This window comes from Vicia villosa, unplaced genomic scaffold (genome assembly GCF_029867415.1).
Source record: "Vicia villosa cultivar HV-30 ecotype Madison, WI unplaced genomic scaffold, Vvil1.0 ctg.002525F_1_1, whole genome shotgun sequence".
NCBI classification, from domain to species: domain Eukaryota; kingdom Viridiplantae; phylum Streptophyta; class Magnoliopsida; order Fabales; family Fabaceae; genus Vicia; species Vicia villosa.
Genome location: NW_026705956.1, coordinates 152,513 through 176,625, shown reverse-complemented (window position 1 = coordinate 176,625; position 24,113 = coordinate 152,513). Strand labels below are relative to the sequence as shown.

The window sequence follows — 24,113 nt, the reverse complement described above, 5'->3', positions numbered from 1 at the left end:
AGTGACACAGCTGCTACCACTATAGACTGCCTATATCATCCCTTAAAACAGAGAAGAGAAAAAGTATTCCAAACAGAATAGTCGCAACAATCTGCTAAAATACCGAAAGAATTCATCCACGACCAGGACCTAAGAATAATAGCCGTCAAACCTACTAAAAAAGCATAATATGTGATGTACTCTTCACGAGTAAAATAGTCTTATAGAAACTCACCAAATTTTTATCATCCAGAACTAGTTTTTATTATGAAAAAAATAAAACCAAACACATGAAACAATTTCAAAGAGTTTTTTTTTTAATATTACATCGATAGATTTTTTTATTTATATTTCCAATTTACGTAGAATGATTTGAGCACCATGTTTTGGCCGAAGGGTAATCACGGTAGTTGGAGCATGAGCATAGGTTGGAGAAAGTTCAAATGAGAAATGTTGCAAAATCATTGCTATTGCCATCTTTGCTTCCAACATGGTAAAATTTTGTCCAATGCAAAGTCTTGGACCCCCTCCAAATGGGAAAAACGACGTTCTTCCATTGGTTGCTTTTAAAACACCTTCAGAAAATCTTTCAGGATTGAACACCTTAGCATCATCTCCCCATAGGTTTGTGTCATGGTGAACCAAAAGTGCAGGCAAGAAGAACTGCACCCCAGCAGGTAATGTTAGGTTTCCTACTCTTACATCTTTTTGAACTTCTCGAGAAAGCGCAATTATTGGTGGGTATAACCTGAGAACCTCATATAAAATCATGTTCATCTGTCACAAAAAATGTGTTAGTAAATTGTAAGTAATCAAATCAGTTTTGTGTATGTTCAATAATATCAAGACAATGTGTTCGGTTTTTTAGATACTTACAATCTTAAGACGACTTAGTCCATCAAAATCTGGTTTTTTGTTGCCAAAAACTTGTAGAACTTCGTCTCTTGCACGTGCTTGCCAATTAAGGTGTCTACTCAATAGTATGATTGTCCAAACAAGCAAAACTGAAGTGGTTTCTTCTCCAGCAAGATAGAACAACTTGCATTCCTTGATTACATCTTCAAGGTTCATTCCAACATTCTTATTGTTGTTTTCTTTAATTTCCTTGTGATTTGACTCGAGAAGAATGCCTAACAAGTCATTCTTTGTGGCTTCACCCGCCTTTATTTCTCTCTCTCTCTTGTTAATCATATCAGATAAGGAAACTATTACATCTCTGTCAATTTCCTTCAACCTTTTGTTTGTAGCAGTTGGTAGAAACCTACAAAACAAACGCTGTTAGAGTTCTATTTTAGAAACATTAAAAGTGTGTTTCAATGTTGCAATTTTTACCTCCAACCAGGAATGTAACCTGTCATCAAAACTTTCATTGTAAGTTCAGCTTGTTCCTTTTGAAGTTCAAATATTCTCATTCCTTCTTCATAACTACTTCCAAAAGCTGTTCTAGCAATAGCATCACTTGCCAATTTTTGAACAGAAGGCCATGCATCAACTTCACATGATCCATCTGATGATAACATTTCCTCCCATTTGTTAATCAAATCATTACAACTTTGAAAGAATGCCGGTAACATCAGCTGCGGTACACACAAAAAATCGATCATTAATGAAATTAAAATTTTTTACACCAAATTTTATTTTTTATAATCCTAACCAACAAACCTTCAATTTTTCTAAATGGAATGCAGGATTGATTATCTTTCTATGCTTGCTCCACTTTTCTCCCTCATGGACTATAAGACCAGTAGCCAGTATTCTCACAAGTTGATTTGAATTTGGCTTTTGAAAATCATAGATTTTATTGAAAACTTCTTTAACAAGTTCAGGATCTGTGAGGATCACCCTTGGTATTGGTCCCAACCATATAAAGGAATTCTTTCCTGCATTATTAACAAATTTTTTTTTTTTTGATATTGCATTATTAACAAATTTGAACAAACAAAAATAATCCATTCAATCTTAAATATAAATAAAATATCAAACATATTTAATTTAAAATCAGATTAAATATATTATGTTTTTTTGTTATATTAAAGACTGAACTAAGAATAGATAAAAAGTAAAAACCATAAGATAGTGAAAAAGTATATAGAAGAATACCATGTTTTGCAACACTTTGTTGGCCAAAGGGAAACACATAAGACACTATATCATCAGAGAGATTCATGGGTTTAGATGCTGCTTCTTTTTGTATCTTTAGAAGATCTTTTACATCTCCAACTAGTAACCTATATGGATTCCCTTTAAGGCCTTGTTCCCTTAGCAACTTTTCTAGATTCTTTGGTTTCAGCCATATCCAATTCAATATGCTCCATGCCCAAACCAGTGTTATCAAAAGAACTATGAATGCAGATATTGCATATGTTGCTTCCATCTCTTTCACTTTTGTGTTATCACAGACAAACAAAATGAGATGATGATAAAATCAAAACGCTGTCTTATATAACTTTGCAATGAATGCATTTCTTAACTATTACGATTATGTGCATATTTTATGGCACTTTAAATAGTAAAATACAAAAAAGTATTTATTGAATTGTATATTTCTAACTTTGAAAAACAAATTCAAACTTGGTATGTTTAATTAATTTTATGTATACTAATTATTTTATAATTAATTGAATGGAATTATAACGAAATTAATAATTTTCTGTGAGATTATAACTATTTTTTTTTTTTTGACAAAACTAATTTTTTTTATTATCACCATTAGTATAGTCCGATTCGGTCTGGGGTTAGTTTTGGAATCAAGTGGGTTCAATCCCCTCCCAACTACAGTTGCTAGGATCAAACTGTATTCTTCCCTACCTACTAAGTCAACGTCAATCACCACTAGATTAATTAACTATTGGTAGTATAACTAATTTTAAAGAAATTGTTAATTTACCAAAAAAAAAATAAAAATAAAATCAATTAGTTAAGATACTCTTAAAGATGGTTACATATTCATTAATACATTTTTATTTATAATAATTTATTATTTTACATTTTTGTAAAAAATAATCATGTTGATTTTTATTTGGTTTTTCATGGATTTTCTTCATTAATTGAGATATATAATTTTATTCAAGACCCTATCCCCTGTCAAACTCTAAATATTGACAACTCTAATATTAAATTATAGCTAATAATAGTTTAGAGTATGTGATACATTTTGAGAAGATATGAAGGCTTGAGATTCAATATTGTCCTCATCTCTAAATTTTAAATTCAAGTTTTTCATATACTAACAATTCAGTGTTAAATTAGTTAAAACAAAACCTTACTCTAACAACAATTAAAACTTTTTTTTTTAATTAATCATTTTTGACATTGAGTATTAATTAAAATTTTAAATAAAAAAGTGTTCTAGATCAGTCAGAGGATCCGACAATTGCGACTCAGAGAATGCAATATTTCACTAAAGTTATTCGAAATGAAAGAGTGTTATTTTATGCGCAAGGTCGGTGTGTCCAATGAGAGTCTTAGATATTTTTTCCTATAAATATAAGTTTTTTCAATTTAGTGCAAAAGGAATTTTAGTGGATCAGAAGAGTATATAATTGAAGTAGATTCACTCAGGTCTAGAACTGGAGAATAAAAAAAGAAGTTTGAAGGCGGAAGCGTTGCTCAAGTGACAGGGAGATACCACTTTCAAGGCCAACTTTTCTCGAAAGACTAGTTGTTGCTCTAACCACGTGTCAGCGTAGCTAATTTTTTTTGTTAGAGTTAGATGTAGTCATTATATTCATGTACTAAATAAATCATGTCGTTCTATGTAACTCTACTCATGTTGTAATATTGATGACCCTTTAATCTTAATATTTGTTTTAACTTTGTAACCTAAAATCCGTTTTCATGGTGTGACCTGACATCAAAAGGTGTTTGTCATTACTAGATCTAATATAATCATCTATAAAGTACTATGCATATACATAAGTATAATCTCAATATCCACATGTACTCTTGTAGGATTGGTGTGCAGTCTCGCTACTTTACGATTGTTTGAACTTAATGCTCTTTATTGGTTAATAGTCTAATATGATCAACTATTTGGTAATACATTGATCTCACGCGTGGAGATCGAAAGGAGTTACGAATGAGGGTAACAGGTGGTAGTATGATATATTGGGTAGAGAAATATATTAGTGACCCATATAAGTGTATGATAACTACGTAATGATGAAATATACTTTTTTTTAATAAGTAATGATATATATATATATGAACAAGGAGCTACAAAAGCCGACAAATTACCTCTTTATACAAGAGAGAGGTAAAATGTTCCAAAAGTGAAAATTACAAGCCGTAGAGGGAAGGAGGGGAAGGATTTAATGGAGGGGAGGAAGGGGAAGGGAGGGGAGGAATTTTTTTTAATTATCTGTATGTTTGGTTCGTTTAAACGAGGAAAGGGGAAGGGAGGGGAGATGAGAGATTTCTTTTAAAAATATGTTTGGTTCACGAGGAGAGGGGGAAGGATTTTAATAATAATTTACATTTTTATCCTTGTGATTTTATATAAGTGATTTGATATTCAAAGGTGAAAATTTCATAAATATTTTTTTAGAAATAATATTTATATAATTGACTGATTAAAAAGACAAAACTTACCACATAACATTAAAAAACATAGTATACTCGATTCGTATTATAACTCGACACAAAATAAATTATACTTTGATAACACCTTTTGAGTACATAAAATAAATTATAATGAAAAATAAAAATTACAATGATTATAATTTTTATTAAATAAAAAATAAAAAATAATTTGAGGGTGAAGAATAATTAAAATAAATTGATGAAAAAATTAGAGAAAAAATAAAATAAAAAAGAAAAGCAAGAACATGACAGAAAATAATAATTTTAAAATAATAAAATAAAATTGAGGATATTTTAGTAAATATATTATTTTATTAAATATTAAAACTCACATTTCTGTCTCTCCTCTCCGAATCCCCCCGATTCGGGGGACGCAAAAGTGTCATTTGGAGGGATTTTGCTACTCACCCCTCCTAAAAATTGAACCAAACACATTTCATTATAAATATTCCCTCCCCTCCTCCTCCCATCCTTTTACCTCGAACCAAACACACCCTTAATGTCATTTACTTTTTCGCATCACAACAACTACAAAAACCTTTCCTACTTAAAATAACATAACACTGTTAAATCGGTGGTGATTAACCAAAAAATAAATAATATAACACTGTTAAACTGTCTTTAAAATTACCGGTCTATATGGATACAATATACAGAAAAAATATTTCTAATATTTGGAACTGATAACTCTTTATTTGGAGTACATAGCTCCTTAAAAGTTGATTGCATGTAACTCATAGAATTTTAAAATAATGAGCACAAAAATGAATCCAACATGATCTAGATTACAACAAAGACGTGTTGTTCTCCAAGAATAACAATTGCTATGATAACATTGTATTTGTTGTAATAATGTGATTTAATATTCTGTTTTAACAATGTAATGTTAAAAAGTGATTATACACCTCGGTTTTCTAATTAAATCGAGGGGTAAACATTTTTACCTGGGTTTTTGAAAAAATCGAATATAATTTTGGCGTGATAATTGAGGATATTGATCATTGTCCTTAAACAAATTTGTGCCGTTCATTTCATGATTATCAACGCTCAAGACACTTCCTTTAGTGATCCGCGTGAAAGCTAACAGACATCCACTATAAAAAAAATTATGAATATCAATAATTGTTAATGAAAGTAATGAAACATATAACATGAGTCGTTGTCTAAAAACAAGAAAATACTGATAAACCTAATTCACCTCCTCTAATGTTTCAATCTAAACTTACACAAGTTCGTTTAAGATTCAAGAAGACAATGGTCAAAAGTGAAGACTAAAGAGTGTATCTTACTTTTTCTAATGAACAAATTTATACTTTAGATCAAATGAAATTGATTTGATATGAATTAGATCTTTGACTATTTGAGTTCAACCTAAAATACATTCCATAATATCTATAAAAAGAAACAACAAGTCAATTCATTATAAAAAAATGACTTAATATTTTCTTCACAAACATTCAACCGAGTATCATTCTCATCATATGATAATAATCTACCTATAACCAACAACAATGACTTAATATTTTCCACTACCTATGCACATTCCATCAATCATCCCTTTTCAGCCTCCACCCAATCAGATCCATGTATACCAATTTTCAATATTTCCCCTAATCATTCACATATCACCTATTCTAGCCCCATAACCAATCCTTCTACTAATATGCCTATTTATTTCCCACTACCAATGCACATTCCATCAATGTTGCCAACCTACTAAAAAGGTTCAAATTTTCAAGAAGTATAATATGTAACATAATCTTATCGAGTTAAATAGTCATATATAATAGTTTTAATCATCCATAACTCGTTTTTATTATGAATAAATAAAACCAAACACATGAAACAATTTCAAAGATTTCTTTATCATTACATCTATAGATGTTTTATATTTTCAATTTACGTAGAATGATTTCAGTACCATGTTTTGGCCGAAGGGTAATCATCGTAGTTGAAGGATGATAATAGTTGCTATTGCCATCTTAGCTTCCAACATGGTAAAGTTTTGTCCAATGCAAAGTCTTGGACCCCCTCCAAATGGGAAAAACAAAGTCCTTCCATTGGTTGCTTTTTAAGGACTTTTAGAAAATCTTTCAGGATTGAACACATTAGCATCATCACCCCATAGCTTTGTGTCATGGTGAACTAAAAGTGCTTGTAAGAAAAACTGCACTCCAGCAGGAAATGTTAGGTCTCCAACTCTTACATCTTTTTGAACTTCTTGAGGAAGTGCAACTATTGGCGGGTATAACCTTAGAACCTCATAAAATCTTGGTCATCTGTTTCAAAAAATCGTGTTAGTAAATTGTAGCTAATCATTTTTGGGAATGTTCAATAATATCAAGATAATGCAAGGTGTTCAGTTTTGTAGATACTTACAATCTTAAGTCGACTTAGTCCATCAAAATTTGGTTTTTTTTAGCCAAAAACTAGTAGAACTTCGTCTCTTGCACGTGCTTGCCAATATAGGTGCCTACTGTAGCGGGGAAAATCTGATATCGAAGCCATGGGATTGACTCGAATCAATATTCCGTTTTGAAATCGCCACCGCGCTTTATTTTTTCAAAGGAAAATGGAAAAGAACGAAAAGCCCAAAGTTTTGTTTTTTTAAAACAAGAAAGAGATCTCAGGTACGGGTGTTGATTATATGAGGGGAAGGTTTTAAGCACCCCTCATATCTGTGGTATTCCACAGGAACCTTTTTGAAAATCTGTGTGTGTGTGTGCTAAAAAAGGGTTTGTTTTATTTTTAAAATAAGCTCGGCAAAGCGTTAAGCTTTGGGCCTACATACCTCCTCGGTGCAATGGAGAAGTCAGAGCTAATGTAGTTCCGCTTTTTTGGGAAAACATTTTAAAAACGAATAAACACTTTATCGTCGTTGGAGAGAAATACTCAGCCATTGATCTTGAGCATGAGAACAAACGAGTTCTTTGCATCGCAAATGAAAGAAGGGCTCCAACTCGGATAAAATCGACGAGTATGCCACCATCTCTCTCACGCGGAAAAGATTTCATTATATCAATCAATTTCAAAATCGTGGGGTATAACCACTCGTTTCGACAATTAACGGTGTCTAAACTTTTGAAAGAAAATGCCAACAAGGGCGAAAGATATTTTTAAAAAAAAAGAGGTTTTGAAAAGGTTGCAAACATAAGAAGGTTTTTGAAAAAGGGAGAAGATTTTGAAAATTTAAGAATGGGAAGGAGATGAAGAGGCTATCCTATTGCGTAAAATAAAAGCTAAGGAAAAGAACGGTCTAACCGAAGAAGAAGCCAACACTTGACATTATGAGTCAAGGTAGATTTCCCATCCTTTGGAATTATCAATACCAACACATTAACACTTGGGGATCCACATGAACTTATTGTCTTAGAACCCTTTTTCATTAAGCACATTAAGATTCTGACGAAAGTCGGGCAGAGTAACGGCTGTTTTCGGGTAAAATCCTTATCTCAATGCCTTGGAATTAACCATCAAGGGCTTTCAAGGAAATACCTGCACACATAAACATACAACAGAACAATGCCAGACAGACAGAACAATCACAGGATAGTAATAGAATGAGTCCAGAGGTACTAGGTCCATAAGTCCGAATCTCCAAAATGCTAGGGATAGTAACCGATAGTCCAAAGAGAGCCTTATGTATTTTTTAGATTTTGGTTGTTTATTAGTGTTTTAGCAAAAAAGTAAAGTATGGTCCAAGTGGACAAAGAAAAATAACGGAAGCATAAACATATGTCCAAGTGGACAAAGAGAAAATAGCGGAATTATAAACGTCCAAATGGACAAAGAGAAAATGGCGGAATGTAAATTTGATGAAATGATAAAGTAAAGCGATAAGGCGAGAAATATAAAGAGCGGTAATATAAAGAGCGGTAATATAAAGGTGCGGAAATTAAAGTTAGTTGTTAAATGTTAAAGATAACCATCTTGAAACTTGTCAAGTATGTTACCAAAGTTAGTAGGAAGATCTATGGTGAGTGAATGATGTACTCGGATTTAAAGTCAAGGGGGCTTATCAGAAGCTTGATAAAATCATAGCGACTACACGATAAAAACCTCCACAAGTCTTAAATCAACCGCATACAATTCTCTTCCATGTTTGATCTTTTTGATTCGGGACACGAAATATTGCGCTATGTTAAGCAGATCGCCAAGTGATTTATGTAGAAATCACCCTACAACGAGGCCGGTCAAAACTTTATGTGCTAATGTATGCGAGAAGAACGATATGTAGATCGCCTTCCGAAAGCAATACCGCACGAAAAGAAAATAGGTAACGATCTAGTCTTCACTAAGAATCCATAAGAATTCTCAAAGTATTAAGACTTTCATCGATCAAAAGAAAAAAAGGAGAAGGAGAAGATAAAATGCATAAAGATAATCAACTCACACTATTATTAATATCATTCATCTAATATTATGGATTTGGTTCTTTCAAACCTATCAACATCCTAGATCCAATGATATTAATGAAATGGAGGAAGAAGAATAAAATTCACAAAAGATAATCAACTCACACTATCATTAATATCATTCATCTAATATTATGGATTAGGTCATTTCAAACCTATCAACATCCTAGATCCAATGATATTAATGAAGTGGAGGAAGTAGGAGACCAAAACAAGCATAAAAAAGGCAAAAAACCACATTCTGCCAGCAGGAAATCGATTTCATGCAGAGGGAAATCGATTTCCATAGTGCAGTTTTCAAAAAAAACAAGTCACGCTCAGCAGGAAATCGATTTCAGCATTAAGGAAATCGATTTCCTCAGTGTAAAAATTCAGCAAAAACAGCATTTAGAGGCATAAAACTTGACTTGAACAAATGTACAAACACCTTATGATCAAACATCAATTGGAGCACGAATTTTCCATCACATCACCATCAAATAGCACCAATATAGCATCAAAGATGCATCACACACAAGCAACAAAGATCTACATCATGATATACAAAAAGGATGAAGAAAATTTACCAAATCTTGAACAAAACTTGGATCTACTTCAAGAATTACCAACATAAATCTTGATCTCTCAACAATTGAAGAAAAAAAATGAAATGGATGGTGGTTTAGCTCAAAGTTTGTGAGGTTCAAGATGTAACTCACAAACTTTATGAAAGAATGAAGAGCTTTGGTGAATTTGGTAGGAATGAGGAGAGAAATTGCAAGAGGTTTTTTGGCTTTCAAAGCTTGAGAAATGAGAGAGTAGTGGGCTCTATTTATAGGATGAGAGCAAGAGTAGTGGTAATTTGGTCTTTTTGCATTTGGTAATTAGCTTGTGTTTAATTGGTGATTAAAGTGGCAATTAAATGGTAAAAAGTGGTAAAATGGGGTTTAATGAAGAGAATTATTTTGATGAGGTGGGAAATTGGTAAAATGACAAAAATGATCAAAGAAAATAGGTGCCAAAATCAAATCAAGCTTCCCTCTCTATTTTTTTTTTTAATTTCGCCTGAAGGAAATCGATTTCCCCAGGAGTGAAATCGATTTCACTCTGTTCCAGAAGAGAATTTGGCGCAAAATACACTAGGGAAATCGATTTACCCAGGAGGGAAATCGATTTCATGCTGTCCAGAATGTGATTTTGTTGAAGATTGCTGCAGGGAAATCGATTTACCCAGTAGGGAAATCGATTTCATCAGTCAAAAATGTGAAAAATGCCTTGCTTAATGCATGTCTTGGCTTGGTACCTACAAAACAAAAGCCTACAAAGAAACAAAGCAATATTTTTGGTATTTGGGTTAGTATAATATGCATAAAAGATAAACAATCATTGGTGCTTGATGGTCCCTCTCATTGATGAGGTGAGTGCAACACCATAAACAAACTTCCAAGTGAAGCTCTTGATTAGTGATTGGGATATGAATGATATAGGATCTTAGGGTCAAAAATTGGGGTATGACAGATGCCCCTATTTAAGTTTCTTCGATTTTGGAGATACGATGATTGGAAATCTTCGTTTTGACAAGATCGAAGAGACTTAAATATATAAAACACAATTTTTGATCCTAAGATGCAATGCAATGTTAATGAATGCCTATGATGATGATGAAACATGACAACATTGGGGAGTAAAAGGTGATCCACTGGGGAAAACAAATGTCTTGCTATAACTCCGCTGGGGAAACAAATGTCTTGCGAGTAGAAACTTCACTAGGGAAGGCAAGACTTTGTTGGAGAGACGGAACTTTGGTGGGAAAAGAAACTTTTCTGGGGAAAACACTTCGCGTCAGAGAGGTTATAGCATCACCTTTCGCGCCTCAATGGTTGACGATAGACTACCAACTCAATAGTTGAAGGTAGAAGCAAATTGAATTACCGCCTCAATGGCTGACGATAAGCTGCTGAGAACAATAAGTTGCTGCTAAGAATAGGGATCAACTTCTTCAAGGACATGGCTTGAGAAAAGGAACTGGATGCAAACTGTCACTTCTGATGAAGGGACTTACCATTTGCTGACTTTGCTGAGGAATCTTTAAGCAAAACGAACTGTCTTCGTGAAGAAGGCTGCCATTCGTTATCTCAAAGGGAACAAACTGTCTTCTGCTGAAAGAGACTGCCATTTGTTGACCCATCTTAGGAAAGAGTGAGCAAACTGTCTTCTAATGGAGGAGACTGCCATTTGCCGACTTTAAAATAAGAATTCTTAAACGAACTGTCTTCATGAAGAAGACTGCCATCCGTTATCTCAAAGGGAACAAACTGTCTTCCGCTGAAAGAGACTGCCATTTGCCGACCCTGTCGAGAAATCCTTAAGCGGAACGAACTGTCTTCTGCTGAAAGAGACTGCCATTCGTTGACCCATCTTAGGAAAAAGTGAGCAAACTGTCTTCTAATGGAGGAGACTGCCATTTGCTGACTTTAAAATAAGAATTCTTAAACGAACTGTCTTCATGAAGAAGACTGCCATCCGTTATCTCAAAGGGAACAAACTGTCTTCTGCTGAAAGAGACTTCCATTTGCCGACCCTGTCGAGAAATCCTTAAGTGGAACGAACTGTCTTCTGCTGAAAGAGACTGCCATTCGTTGACCCATCTTAGGAAAAAGTGAGCAAACTGTCTTCTAATGGAGGAGACTGCCATTTGTTGACTTTAAAATTAGAATTCTTAAACGAACTGTCTTCATGAAGAAGACTTCCATCCGTTATCTCAAAGGGAACAAACTGTCTTCTGCTGAAAGAGACTGCCATTTGCCGACCCTGTCGAGAAATCCTTAAGCGGAACGAACTGTCTTCTGCTGAAAGAGACTGCCATTCGTTGAGCTTCTTCCATTTGGACTCAAGAAATTCATAAAGTATGAGAGATTATCACTTGATTTGAAGATAAGATTGATATGTGGAGACGCACAAACTTGCTCAAATAAAGAGGCTTCAATTTGTTGTCAACCAAAACATGATGGGGATAACACAAGTTGCTCAAAGTCAAAACCTGCCCCTTGCTTTCAAGCACAAATTCCAAGGGAGTGCAATAACATCACTGCTGGAAAATAAATCTTTCGATATCTGATAGGAACATCAATCACAAACAAGTTCTCCATTATAGAGGAAAGCATAATCCTCAAGAGGTGCAAAATAAATGCCTTCTCAATCTAGGTTTCCCAGCCTAGAGAGGTTCAAAATAGTATTGTAAGAGACCAAAGTTCAACTCCAAGAACAAGCTGGATAGAAACGGTCAAACAAAGCTTTTCCCCTTGAGGAATAAACTCAACTGGGGATAAATTCCATCCTGACAAATGAGCTGAGGAGGAACACCAAAGCAAAATTCTCCCACGAGGAACACACTCAGTGGGGATTATCAATCTCTGCGAGGAATTTACAGATCGTCTTCTTCTTATCAAAAAGATTAGACAACACATCAAGCTCTATTATGGGGAATCAGAGAAAATTTCTTTGGAGAAAATCTCCATTCTGAACTTGCAGAGGAAATAAGAAGTTAACATCAAAGCAAACAAGTTAACATGCGGGGGATTTTAGTTCAAAACTCAACACAAGGTGAGAAAGAAAACCCAACAGTCAACCGTTGTCTCAAAACTTCTTGGTAGAGAGTGACATACTCTGGATTGATCATGGCAACAACCTTTGTACTTCAAGCTAATGAGGTGATCAAGGTAACTTCTGATTCAAAACTTGCCCCAGATTACATGGTCTATGAAAGGAAACTACCTCAAAAATGTTCATAGAGATCCTTGGCGTCATGCAGACTTGGAATAATCTTCCCCGGATCAACAGATTTTTTTTGAGAGATTTGTCAAATCTTGACGTAACTGCCCCATATTGACTAAACTTGGCGCATTCTTTTACTCGACAAAGTCTTCGAGCTTTGCCCCATGATGGTAATCAAACTTGCAAAAGCATTATACTGGGAAAACAACATGCCCCTGGTAATGTTTTAGTTTTCTACTGATGATCAGATGTAAACTTCCTGGATGTGAAACAAATGTTTACAAGCAGAAAAATGTTTATTCTGAGAATGATAATGAAAATGCAACAATTATGTAAGTCTTGAAGTTTTATTGAAAAGATGTCACAAAACCTTATGAATGAATCACTGGTTAAGGAATGACATTGATTTTTTTTTATTTTTTATGCATATGATACCAACACAAGTTTTCAGCATAACCGATAGGAGTCAGGAACACTTTCTTGTTTAAGTATGCTTTCGAAATAAACCCTGCTTCAATTAGGACTTTCAAGGGTTGTAACTTGGCCTAGTTCACGGTTTTCAGAAAAAAGGATTTTTAGGCTCAAAGTTTATTTAGCCCACCCCAACTTCGTGATGTTCTCCAGTCCTATGTTCAGTTAAATCAACATGAGTATTCATCTCTCAAAAGGATTTTGTGCCATTAAGGACCTAATGAAGCTTTATTGGAGTAGCAGTCACCCTTTTGTCTTCATTTTTGTATTCACACAGATTTGTTCACTGTTGAGTGTCGCACGCTCGCGAAAAATGAACAGAGTCGCCACTAATATATTTATCCCATAAGGGAAAGGAATACCAGGAAACCTAACAAAGGAAGGAACAGGGTCTTGCGACCAGAGAATCAAGGTACGGGAGTCGGTTACGCGAGGGGAAGGTATTAGCACCCCTCGCGCCCATCGTACTCGATGGTATCCACCTATGTTTGTTTCTATCTAAAGGGTGTGTACTATGTCTATGTCTAAATGCGAAATGAATGCAAAATGTAGGGAAAATAAAGAATTGTACTCGCACGGGCCCTACCCCGCTGCCTACGTATCCTTTTCAGGAATCAGAGTTACCGTAGCTCGGCTCACGATTTTCTGTTTGTTTTTGTGTTTTTTATTGGGCGGAGTCAACGTTCGCGCTTTTGCATAAGGGATCGACCTAGGATGCGTACAAGCGGAAATGACATTGCCCTTAGGTGCCAACGAGGCAAAAGAAAAAGAAATGATTGGTTTGTGTCTTTTAGGGTAGATGAGTGATGAACAGTTCCCAATACCGGGCCACTCACCACTTTCTCTACTTTGCTTTAGTCTGAACCATTGTTAGATGTTTTAAAGTGCTTTTGGTTGTGTGTTTTTTAAGGGGAATTTGCTTCACGATTTGAATCACATAAAATGTATAATGATCGAGAAGCAGATTAGGGAATGAATCCCACTCACTTCCATCCCATTATGTAATGTTTGAGAAGCAGATTAGAGAATGAATCTCACTCGTTTCTCTCCCATCAATTAATGTTTAAGAAACAGATTAGGGAATGAATCCCACTCGTTTCTCTCCCATTAAGTAGCGACCGAGAAACAGATTAGGGAATGAATCCCACTCGTTTCTATGCCACTAAGCGATTGAGAAATAGATTAGGGAATGAATCCCACTCATTTCTCAATCACTTTCTTAATGTGATTCGCATCTTCCTTTTATTAAGTATTTTAAAGAGTTGAAAAGGAAAAGAATGCAAGAATTCTAATCTAAGTTGTCTATACAAGTCTAAATCTAATGTTAACATGGGATAGATTCTAAAAGGAGCACACAAGTGGTATAACAATATAGGCCAAAAATAAGGCCAAAAACAAGTAACAAAATCACACAACAATTATACAAAGAAATAACATGGAAATGATACAAAACATAAAGGAAACGGTTCAAGCATCAGTGCAAAATTAAACTAAGAAATACTACTATTTTTATGAGGCATTTATAAAAGAACTTAAATGTCAAGATTAACCTAAAAATCTACTATATTTTATGAAGGAGAATTCAATGAATTAATGTCAAAATTGTGACCTAAAAAATCTAACAAATTTTAATGGTGATTATGATTTTATATCGACTAAAAATTCTAGAAAAAACTATTGTGAAAAGGAACCTAAATCTACAAATTTTAATGGTGATTATGATTTTATATCGACAAAAAATTCTAAAAAAACTATTGTGAAAAGGAACCTAAATCTACAAATTTTAATGGTGATTATGATTTTATATCGACAAAAAATTCTAAAAAAACTATTGTGAAAAGGAACCTAAATCTACAAATTTTAATGGTGTCAGGGGGTGTTAATGGAATACAGTGGTGCAGGTAGCAGGGCGCTGGGCCCAAGGATGTTGGCCCAGCAGAGTTCTTTTTGTTACAGTTTTCTTCCATGCCAAAAAAAAGGTGGTGTGACGGACCATGATGGGGGATGCGTTCAGCAATGTGGCCCAAGAGTTTGTTTTCAGGTTTGTCCCTAACGCTATGGGCCAATGGGGGTGGATCTAGCAATTGAGCCCAATCCAAGACTTTGTTCAGACTTTCATTATCCAGATTTTACATTAATTATGATTCAAATCTTAGACCAAGCATGATTAATCTCCATTAATGCAACTAATTTCAATTAATTAAATTAAAGGCTAAGTTAATTAAAACAAAAATTGAAAGGGGATTTTAGGGTTACCAGACAGTGGCCTTTAGACTCACGCGAACTTCTCTTCTCCTTCGTGACAAAGTGGCGGCCGGAGATCTTCTTCTTCACCGGCGAAAACTCCTCCTCCGCCACTGTGCATCAGTTTCGTCTTTAAGTCATTCTCTCCGATGAACGTCCTCCGCCCCTCTCTTGTCTCCGATTGTAGATCGTTGCTTTCGCTATCACCGAACCAAGCAACAACGCGCACTCGCATTATCCAACGACGGAGAGGTATTTAGACGTTATCATCTTCTTCATTCTTAATCGCGAGGCACAAACGACGATGGTGATGATGTGATGCCGTTTTACAGTTGAAACGTGAGGATAAGGTTGTTGTTACGCGAGCTCTGATGAAGATTGAGGCGTGGAGATTGACATGGAAGTGCTGAAGCTCCCTTGTTCATTCTTGCAGATTGATGAGAAACAAAGCTGACGATTCTACATACATGAAGAAAATGATTGTGTGGATGAAGGTTGATGGTGCCGCTTCTTGAGAGAAAGATGAAGATTGAAGATGGTGTTGAATCGGATCCAGAGTTTGTTACAAGGTGAGTTTCCTTTTTTTTTTCTTTCTGAATTCTCTTCTTTTCTGTTACGCTCTTCTCTTCTATTATGTTGCTATGCCGAGCTTGAATCGTTTTTGTGTGATGAAGAAGGTGGCAAGAGGAATTGAGGGATGGAGATTGAAGAAGGTGAATTGAAGTGAAGAAGATGGGGGAGAGGATTGAAGATGGAGATTGAAGTGTGGTGGATGAGTGTGTGTCAGAATGGTGAAGGTTATGGAGAGTGGAAGAATTGGTGGAGAAGATTCTGTTAGAGGTGAATTTGGAGAAGTGGTGGAGAAAGAGAAGAGAGTGGTGTGTATGATGAATATTCAGAGAGAGAATGGCGTGTAGAGAGGAGAGATTGAATGAATGATTCAGTTTATATAGATTGGGAGGGAGAGAATCGGTTAGAGGTGAGTGGATGAGAGCCCATGGATGAGAGTTTTCTGTTATGAAATTGAGGGTGAGGATTGAGGTTGGTTAGAGAGTTAGTTTTAGGTGGTTATGATTCTGTTATTTCTGTTATTGGTTATAGTCAATTAAAAGTTGTTACAGGTGGTTAGAAAAGTTGGTTATGTGGGTATGTGAAGTAGTTAGATATTGGTTTTGTTTAGTACTAGGTTGTTAGGATCTGTTAGAAGACTGTTAGAGGTTTGTGTTGAACTGCAATTCTATTCCTAACTTTCCCATTTCCTTGTATTTTCTGCTGAGCTGGTTTATCTGATTGTGTATATGTTGCTGACTCGTGAATGACTGAACATTTTGAACTTGCTGCTTTGCCTTTTTGTTTAGTATTGAATGATGCTTCATGGCTGTGTGAACCGGTCTGGTTCAGCTCTTTTTTGTTCGCTGTCAGTTGCAACTTGGGCCTCCAGTTCTGTTGGAATTCAGCAGGTTCAATTTTTTGAATTTGATCCGGTATTCGGCTTAACTATTAGTGGACTGTGTATGAGCTTGAATGATTAGAAGTCTGTTCTTTGTATTGCTGCAAGCTTCTTTTTTTGTCTGAATTCTATGGACATTGATGTGGTTTTGGTCAAATATGTATGTAGATTTATGGAGTTAATATGATGCATGGTAAGGTGCAGAGCTGTGGATTTGTTTGAAACTGCTTTTTATTCCTTAAGACGCCTTGATTCTATGATGACAGGTTGTTATTATGCAGAGCCGAAAACTGAATGTGCAGCGAGTCTATTTTTCTGTTCTTGAATGATGTTGAATATTTGAACTGAATTGCTTGTCTTGATTTGTTAAAAGATATGCTGACTGATATTGTAGGTGCAGAGCTTTGAGTTTGAATGTTACGTGTTGATTTTCTTCTGGTTTTGCTGCAGGTTTTGTGCAGGTTTGGAACTGTTTGGAGGTTATTGGATGGATTTTGCAAAGCTATTTTGGTATATATCAAAGTTTGAAGCAGGATGAAAGCTCAAGGAGAAATTTGGAGACTAAGTCAAAGGCTGTGGAATAGTTTTAGAAAGTAGGAGCCTAATGTATTTTTTGTATGATTTTCTGTGAATGAGAATTGTTTGAATGGTTCATGGATGCTTATTGAAATAACTTTGTAATGATTTTTGTATGGTGTGATGGTTTAGGATTTGGACTTTTCAATTTATTTTATAATGAACATTTGAACGAAACTATGGACCTTTGGATGAGTTTGAGATTTGATAAGGGATTTTGAAATGAATGGATACTTGAGTTTATGCTTGCAACTTTGAATAGAAATTTCATATGAGTGAATTGTGAATGATACTCGAATGAATATTGCATGAAGACTTGAATCTTGTATTGCACGAACACCCCCCTTGAACTCACAATTGTACTTGAACATAGCCAATCTTTAATCAACTTGTTGAGCCATAAGTAGCACAATTGATTAGATGAAGTATTCTGAGTTAACGAAGTCGAATCCTTAATACACCCAAGGATGCATCACGTCTTGATTGAAATGTCTTCCTTAATAAACAACCTTAACCTGACACCCTGAGGGGTCCTCTGATGAAGATAAGGATTGAAACATAGGAGAGCATCTTAACACGAAATTCAATTGACCTTTGCTGATGGACTTTGACAAACTCGAAAACCATGAAAAAGAACCCTAACTCATTGATCCTCAGTCAAGCTTATGATGGACTCACACCTTGTAACTTGGTGAAGAAGAAACCTTAAGCTTCCAAAATCCTCGATTCCATGCTTTTTGCTTTATTTAATGAATGGATGCAAATTCATGTTAATGCCCTAATGGAGATATGCATATGAAATGGGAAGCTTAAGCCAGTTAAAAGTAAAGGGGTAGGACAAATTTGGGGTATGACAGCTGCCCCTATTTAATCGTCTTAAACCTGAATGTGAGATTGACGCCAGCCTTTCGAACATTCGAGGTAGAAGAAGATTAAATATCAAAGTACCAGAAATTTGTCCTAAAGAGAAGATGGTGTAAGTGTTATCCTTATTTTTTTCATTTTGATACCTGTTGGGGAAAGAGAAATTTATTTTTCTGATGGAAATATTTACAGTGAGTAGTGGTCAAATGGTGGTAGCTTGTAATGTAGCCTAGGGTGCCAATACAACGTTCTCAAAGGAAATGTTTACTACATGGAAGTGATCGGAGCAGAAGTATGTCTGGTGGGAAGGTAAGATAGACAAGTGTTTTAAAGGAGATACAGACAAGTATCGACAGAATGACACATACGAGCATCCAAAGGGAGATACAAACGAGTATCGAAAGAATGACACATACGAGCATCAAGAGAAGATACAGACGAGTATCAAAAGAATGACACAGACGAGCATCAAAGAGAAGATACAGACGAGTATCGAAAGAATGACACAGACGAGCATCAAAAAGAGATACAGACGAGTATCGAAAGAATGACACATACGAGCATCAAAAGGAGATACAGACGAGTATCGAAAGAATGACACATACGAGCATCAAAAGGAGATACAGACGAGTATCGAAAGAATGACACATACGAGCATCAAAAGGAGATACAGACGAGTATCGAAAGAATGACACATACGAGCATCAAAAGGAGATACAGACGAGTATCGAAAGAATGACACATACGAGCATCAAAAGGAGATACAGACGAGTATCGAAAGAATGACACAGACGAGCATCAAAAGGAGATACAGACGAGTATCGAAAGAATGACACATACGAGCATCAAAAGGAGATACAGACGAGTATCGAAAGAATGACACATACGAGCATCAAAAGGAGATACAGACGAGTATCGAAAGAATGACACATACGAGCATCAAAAGGAGATACAGACGAGTATCGAAAGAATGACACATACGAGCATCAAAAAGAGATACAGACGAGTATCGAAAGAATGACACATACGAGCATCAAAAGGAGATACAGACGAGTATCGAAAGAATGACACATACGAGCATCAAAAGGAGATACAGACGAGTATCGAAAGAATGACACAGACGAGCATCAAAAGGAGATACAGACGAGTATCGAAAGAATGACACCTACGAGCATCAAAAGGAGATACAGACGAGTATCGAAAGAATGACACATACGAGCATCAAAAGGAGATACAGACGAGTATCGAAAGAATGACACAGACGAGCATCAAAAGGAGATACAGACGAGTATCGAAAGAATGACACATACGAGCATCAAAAGGAGATACAGACGAGTATCGAAAGAATGACACATACGAGCATCAAAAGGAAGATTTAGATTTAAGATTTTGGGCTATAGGACCCACTGGGGATTTGGACTTGGATTTGAAAATGGTGTGCCTGGACGAGAGGCGGGGGACGCACAACACAGGGGTTGGATCTGAAAAAATTTCCCGTACGAGGGAAGGAATCACGGAGACTAGGGACGACTAGGCTCGGCAATAAGATGACAGTAACCACGGGGGATTACGGGGATATTGATGCTGACGAAGCATAAGAGTTACATTGATCCCTCAGGCCAAAAGGCGGGGTGTAACTCTTCAAGAGTGGCAATCGTTCGAATCGCCACACACCAAGTATGATTATTCAAACGATTGAAAAATGAAATGGGTTGAATGCCCATTCTCATTCGCACTCTAATTTTCGCGCGGCACACGGGAAATAACCATGACAAGACTAGAGACGACTAGACTCGACAAGAAGGCGATAGTAACCACTGGGGATTACGGGAATATGGATGCTTACGAAGCATAAGAACTACATTAATCCCTCAGGCCAAAGGCGGGGTGTAACTCTTCAAGAGTGGCAATCGTTCGAATTGCCACACACCAAGTATGGTTATTCAAACGGTTGAAAAATGAGATGGGTTGAATGCCCACCCTCATTCACACTCTAATATGCACGCAACACACGGGAAATAACCTCGGAGACAACGATTCTGACGAAGAAAGACATTGTGTCTGATCCATACTGGAGAGAAAAAACGAGACTTCTTCTGGGGATTGAGGACACCAGGTATTGGCACCGTGGCATAAGGAGATTTGTAATGTGGTAGCAGATATCAATCGGAGTTTGTAAGGACAACTTTTTATGTGGGGAAGTATCGTTGTCTTGAATGAATGCTGATTTGTATTATCTGGCTTATGCTTTGTATGCATGTTTGAATTTTTTTATGGCGTAATGATCTGACTTGACGGATATGCTACGCTTTTGAGGATGCAATATTATATGCAATGAATACTATATGCACAGTGCCAAATAAAGGCATTGATGAGTGATAAACACCAGGGAGAATCCCCTTAATGTTAAGAATCATGTGGAGGTGCCAATAGACATTGGACTTTGATTTGTAAGATGCACTTTTCTTTGACTTGAAGAATGATTTCTGACTTCTCACCATGTGCCACTGCTTGGAGGATTTTCAGCTTAAGGAGATTCCCTTGATTCACCATACTGGGGATGAGAAATCCAGATAAGGAGCCTTGATTAGGGAAGTAGGACAACTCCTAGGAGAAATAAACTCCTATGCTTGAGGAATGGAACAAACTCTTGGGAGAAATAAACTCCATGCTTGGGGAGAGACCAAGATTCTAGGAGAAATAAACTCCTATGGTCATGGAGCGACAAAAACTCAGAATTGTGCCCCAAGCTTCGTGACTTATGGAGGAATTTGCCCCAAAGGATCCTTGGAGAGATTTGTCGAATCTCGACGTAACTGCCCCAGATTAGTTGAACTTGAGAGATATTCCTTGACATGATCGCCCTAGATTGATCAAAGCTTGAAGAGATTTATCGACATGATTGCCCCAAATATGCTGAATTTGAGAGGTCAAACCTCGACTTAATTGCCCCTGATTAGGTACATCTGTCTAGAATCCCCAAGCTTTCTTTGTTTTGAAGTCAAACAAACATGGAAACAACTTTACCACGCTCAACGGAGTCTTCAAACTCTTCCCTTCAAGGTAATCAGGGAAAGCATTAATTGTTCATGCCCAATGGAGTTTTTAGAGAATCTTCCCCTTGATGGTCAACATTTGAAATGATTAGCTTTTACTCCTCGGAGTTCTCAAGTCTCTTGTACTTTGACACGATCGAGTTACTTACTGATTCTCATCATGGTAATTTCCTTGATGTTAAGCACGTATTTTGTATGCAAAAGAATGTTAATTCTAAGAATGATGATTCTAATGCAAAGCCTATGTTAGTCGTGAAGTTGTAAAAACTTTTTATTGAAATGAGATTGCGACCTCTTGTGAATGAATCACTAATTGACACAATCTCGATTTTTGCATATGGAAGATAAAGCAAACGTACGATACCAACATGTATATGAGTCACGCTTCACTGGGAGTCAGTTAAACGCCATCTCATCGGAGTGCGCTTTCAAAATAAACCCTACTTTAATTAGGACTTTTAAAGGTTGTAACTTGGCCGGGTTCGCGGTTTTTCAGAAAACAAAGGATTTTTAGGCTCAAAATTATTTGGTACCCACCCCCTTCGTGATGTTCTCCATTCCTAGGTTCAATTAACTCGACATGAGTGTTCATTCCTCACAAGGAATTTGGAATGGTTGAAGAATCAATGAGGTTTTTTGGACATGGCAGTCACTCACTTTCTAGTTCTTCTGATTGATTATCACACGACTTTGTTCCTTTGATAAGGATTTTTTTTTGTAATCCTTGTTTTTCTCTTCTGCTTTCCCTAACTTTTGCCTGGACAAATTCTCTTGAATTTTATTTTGGAGTCCGGCGGGATGCCCTAACTTTTGCCTAAGTCACTTATTTTCATGTTGATGACTTAGCGGGCTCTCTTTTCTTTTTCTTTTTTTTTAACTCCTTTTTTTTTGAACAAGTCGTGTGATGTTGCATTGCTTTTGATTTGTTTGAAGTATTGTGACTGCCTCATTCTTTGATTGATGAGGGATAACCATTGTGGTGTCATCATCTTTTGACCTCTTGACGGAATAAGGACAACCATTGCAGTTTTGACATTCCTCAACCTTTTGAAGGATAACCATTGTTGTATCCTTGGATGCATGCCCTTTTGGTGAGTTTTGAACACTCGATCAAGTTAAATGAACACTACCCTACCCCAAGGTTAAAATTAATGGTTTTTTATGATTTAGAAAAGAAACTCCTTCTTCAAGGCTCAAAGGGGTTGACGAGGGTCTATCTCCCTTATATCTCCGGTGTTTGGGGATTTGAAATAATGCCTGTACATCCTCAGTAGGGTTTTATTCAAAAGCACACAATTAGAGATTTTTGCATTTTTATTTTTCATCATTCCCCCTCAGCTCTTTGCCTAAGCAAGCGATAAGTAAAGTTGGTATCGTAATGCCAAAAACATTTTATGAGTGAAAACGATGGATTTCTTCAAGACAGGCATAAATAATGTATTATGATTTTCGTTCAGAAACTAACAAGTTTTTACATGCTAGCAATGCTTAAACAAACAATGAAATGTTACAGATGAGAATGCAATAAAGAAACTAAATGAGTGTCGTTGTTGAGGAGACTTGACTCCGTCTGGACTTATTGAGCTTGAATACTTTCTGCAGTTCCTTCCAAACACTTCAGATTACTTCAAAAGAAAACTCCACGAAGTCACCCAAGAGTTGTAAACTTTTGCTTTACTTTAGGGATTCGAGCAATACGAGTGATGCAATGCTCAAGATAAGAGTACGTCTTGCTTATCCCTCGTGCGGGAGCCCCAAACATAGTTGCTAGAGTAGTAATCGCCATCATAAATGGGAAGAATCTTGTACGGCCATCAACTCAAGAGAGCTACTTCTGGTGAAGAAGACCCAATACTAGAATCTTAACCAATTGTGATTCCAACAAACAAGGAAACGAATGGGCACAAGGCAATAGAATCACATCAATTTGTTTCTCATATTCTTCTTGTCTCTGTTAACTAGCAAGGCCACTGAGAAGGAGATCCTGAGAAAAGGCAACTGATATATGAAGTAGAACCTTGAGAATGAGAAGCATTGTGAAGAACACTCTTGATTATCACACGGAAGAAGATTCTGACGAAGTCATCCAGGAATTTGTAATGCTTTTAGGGATTCGAGCAATGCGAATGATGCAATGCTCAAGATAAGAGTGCGTCTTGCTTATCCCTCGTGCGAGAGCCCCAAGCATAGTCATTGAAGAAGTATTTGCCATCAAACATGGAGGAACCTTGCATGGTCACCAAACTTAGAGAAGCTACTTGTTGCAAGGAGAGCTCAAACACCAACTGAAACACCAACCTCCGCAGATATAACTGAGCACAAGAACCTTGAGAATGAGAGATGCTTCTACATAACATCTTGATCTTTTTTTTTTGGAAAAGATTATGACGAAGTTGCTCGAGAATTTGTAGTGCTTTTATTATTATCATACCAACCAATTCAGACAAGGAAGTAGTCTTCAACAAAATACGGAAATGAAATGATGATTGCCAATGTTGAGGGGCCTTGACTCCATTTGGGCTTATTCTTCTTCTTTTTTTTTTGTGATACTTTCTGGGATACGGGCATTCACTTATGCATGAACTCTTCGTTTTATGCGCAGGCCATTCGGAGTGAATGACATTACTTTGGAGTCAATGAGATCTTGGACTTTGTGTTTCAAAACATTACAATCCTCAGTTGAATGTCCAGATGTCCCAGAATAGTACTCATACCTTGCATTTA

The 24,113-nt window shown here is 36.2% G+C and overlaps 1 protein-coding gene and 1 pseudogene across 1 annotated transcript; both read right to left on the bottom strand.

The window, feature by feature from the left end:
• Positions 1-324: 324 nt before the first annotated feature.
• LOC131639065 (cytochrome P450 72A68-like) lies at positions 325-2,363 on the bottom strand. Its single transcript, XM_058909578.1, has 5 exons — positions 2,080-2,363; positions 1,642-1,859; positions 1,312-1,556; positions 856-1,240; positions 325-756 (listed from the first exon to the last, which is right to left on the bottom strand). Exons 1-5 carry the CDS (start codon positions 2,351-2,353, stop codon positions 325-327), a joined length of 1,554 nt encoding a protein of 517 aa, XP_058765561.1. The 5' UTR covers positions 2,354-2,363.
• A 4,083-nt stretch (positions 2,364-6,446) lies between these two features.
• Positions 6,447-24,113, bottom strand: part of LOC131639055 (cytochrome P450 72A68-like) — a 30,823-nt pseudogene continuing 13,156 nt past the window's right edge.